Source organism: Protobothrops mucrosquamatus, unplaced genomic scaffold (assembly GCF_001527695.2).
Source record: "Protobothrops mucrosquamatus isolate PMUCROS unplaced genomic scaffold, P.Mucros_1.0 scaffold8, whole genome shotgun sequence".
Taxonomy (NCBI): domain Eukaryota; kingdom Metazoa; phylum Chordata; class Lepidosauria; order Squamata; family Viperidae; genus Protobothrops; species Protobothrops mucrosquamatus.
Window position 1 is genome coordinate 3,037,225 of NW_015386395.1, and position 2,276 is coordinate 3,039,500.

A 2,276-nucleotide genomic window follows, 5' to 3' on the forward strand; every position below is an offset into this window, starting at 1 on the left:
AAGACATGGCTTTTTCAGCAAGCGGGTCTGGCCTAGGGAGAATTTTAAATAGGGACAATTTTAATTAGAATTTTAATGGTAACACAGCGGTAAATATTTGTTTTTAATTGGTTTTTTATTGGGGATAGTGTTTGTATCGTTTTAATATGCTGTAAGCCGCCCTGAGTCCTGTTGGGAGAAGGGCGGCATATAAGTTTAAAAAAATAAATAAAATAAAATAAATAGAACAGAGTTCCCCAACCTTTTGGGGTTGGCGGCCTGGAGCGGGGGGGGAGGGAAAAGAAAGGATGGTTTTGAGGGGTGTGAATGCATGTGTGTGTGTGTACGCACACCCGTTGCTCGCGGGAGTGGGACCATGAGCATTTGCGGGAGTGGGGTCTCGAACACCCTCAACGCTCACAGCAGTGCTTGCACAAGTGGGGCTGCAAATGCCTGTGACGCTCGCGGCAACACTCATGAGAGTGGGGCTGTGCACATGCGAAGACACACGTGCACTGGCTAGCCACTCACGCAGCCCGGTAGCCAATAGGTAGGGGACTCCTGGTCTAGAAACCAGGAAACCAGGAGTTCTACTCCTGCCTTAGGCACAAAGCCACCTGAGTGATTTGGGGCCAGTGTCTGTCTTTGGAAGAAGGCAACAGCAAATCACTTTTGAAAAAGTTGCCAAACATTTGCATGGACTTATCCACATAGTTGCCAGGAGTAAAGACTAAGCTGAAGGCACAAACAAATTCAATATCAGAGACTAGTTATAAGCCTGTAGAACAGCCCTGAGGATGATAAGAGTCCGTTAGTCCTTTGAGGGAGACCAGACTAGAAAAGACAGAGTTACGAATGCTAATTATTTTATTAAATGGTTACAGTAATAGAATATTGAGAGTCTGAATATTTTCTTCCCAACCCCCTCTTTTTCTTCGTGAGAATTAGAGAAGGTCAAGTCTGAGATGTTTTCTCAAATTACATTAAAGTAATAATACTTGACAGGCTGAATCTTGATAATACACCCCAAGCATTTCTTGATCACAATTCAGTATACCTAAATCATATCTCTGATTCTTCCCTTTTCCAGTCCAAAGGTGTATTTGAGAAGGTTGGTGAGGCCACTGAAACTGCCCTTACCTGCTTGGTTGAAAAGATGAATGTCTTCAACACAGATGTACGAAATATCAGCAAGGTGGACCGTGCCAATGCCTGCAACTCAGTAAGTATATTCTCCTTCCGGGAACTGACTGTCTACTGAGTGTCAGGCACAGGGAACCAAGACTGCCGTGATTAACTTCTCAAAGTAGTTTCTTTGTTGTTCGCCTATAGGCAGAATCTTGCCAGATTAAAGCACACTCTGTATAACTATCAGATAAATATTGTGAAGAATTAGAGAGGATCCTTTCTTGGGTCTCTTTCTTCATACCGATGATTCAATGGTCTTCTTTCCTTCCTCCTGCGACTTAGTGCCAGATTCACATAAAGATCTGTATTGCTTGGTCACTGAATGGTGCCATGTCCACCTCCACTGTAGAGTTGAAGCTCATGTTTCCATGCCTCAATGTTCATTGTTTATATTGAGGTTCTCCAGATTCCCCCACGCTCTGCTGTGGAACAGGTTTGGAATGCAGAGGCACTGTTCGGTGGAGCACAGGAGGAACACAACAGTAGAAATGTGTTTGTGTTAGGGGCTTGTTGTAGATTGAGAAAGGAAGTTGATTCTCTGGAGGATGTAACTCATCCAAGTACCATTTCTCCTCTCTTTTTTGTAATTTGCCAATTCTGCCATGTAGCAGACATCAAAGGAGTGGATTTGATGAACTAAATTATAGTCTATGAAAGACAATGCTATAATAAATATTCATTCATTCATTCATTCATTTGTTCGTTCGTTCGTTCGTTCATTCCTACAGCAGTCCACCTCAATCGATAATTCTGGGTGGCTTATGTAGCGCTACCTCTTTAGAGGCCGCCAATGCCCAGGCCCTCCCAGCCACAACCCCCCTTGTCCAGCCTTGCAGTAATGTTCTTTAGAGATCGGTGAGATGTCTTACAACCGGGACGGATCTTGGTCGGAGTTCGGAATATCACAGGCCTCCCTGTGCGACTGAAGGATGGGATGTTGTTGGGGCAGGTGAGCCCCGTCACTCCAATTGAGTCTCTGGATGGAGAGAAGGAGGGAGAGGTCTCAATGGACCAGTTTTATCCCGGGAATACTCAGCTTCCCCTTGAGTGGCGAGAGAGAGTGAGGGAGCAGCTCTGGAAGTGGAGGCACTTATTCTCGAGGGACGATT

The 2,276-nt window shown here is 44.9% G+C and overlaps 1 protein-coding gene across 1 annotated transcript in view; it reads left to right on the top strand.

Annotated features, from left to right (window-relative positions):
* The window catches only part of ATP2A1 (ATPase sarcoplasmic/endoplasmic reticulum Ca2+ transporting 1), a 41,305-nt gene that overhangs the window by 24,454 nt on the left and 14,575 nt on the right, over window positions 1-2,276 (top strand). Inside the window, exon 12 of the mRNA XM_015810293.1 lies at window positions 1,070-1,201. Within this exon, the coding sequence (XP_015665779.1) occupies window positions 1,070-1,201 (132 nt within the window). The remainder of the gene's footprint in view (window positions 1-1,069; window positions 1,202-2,276) is intronic.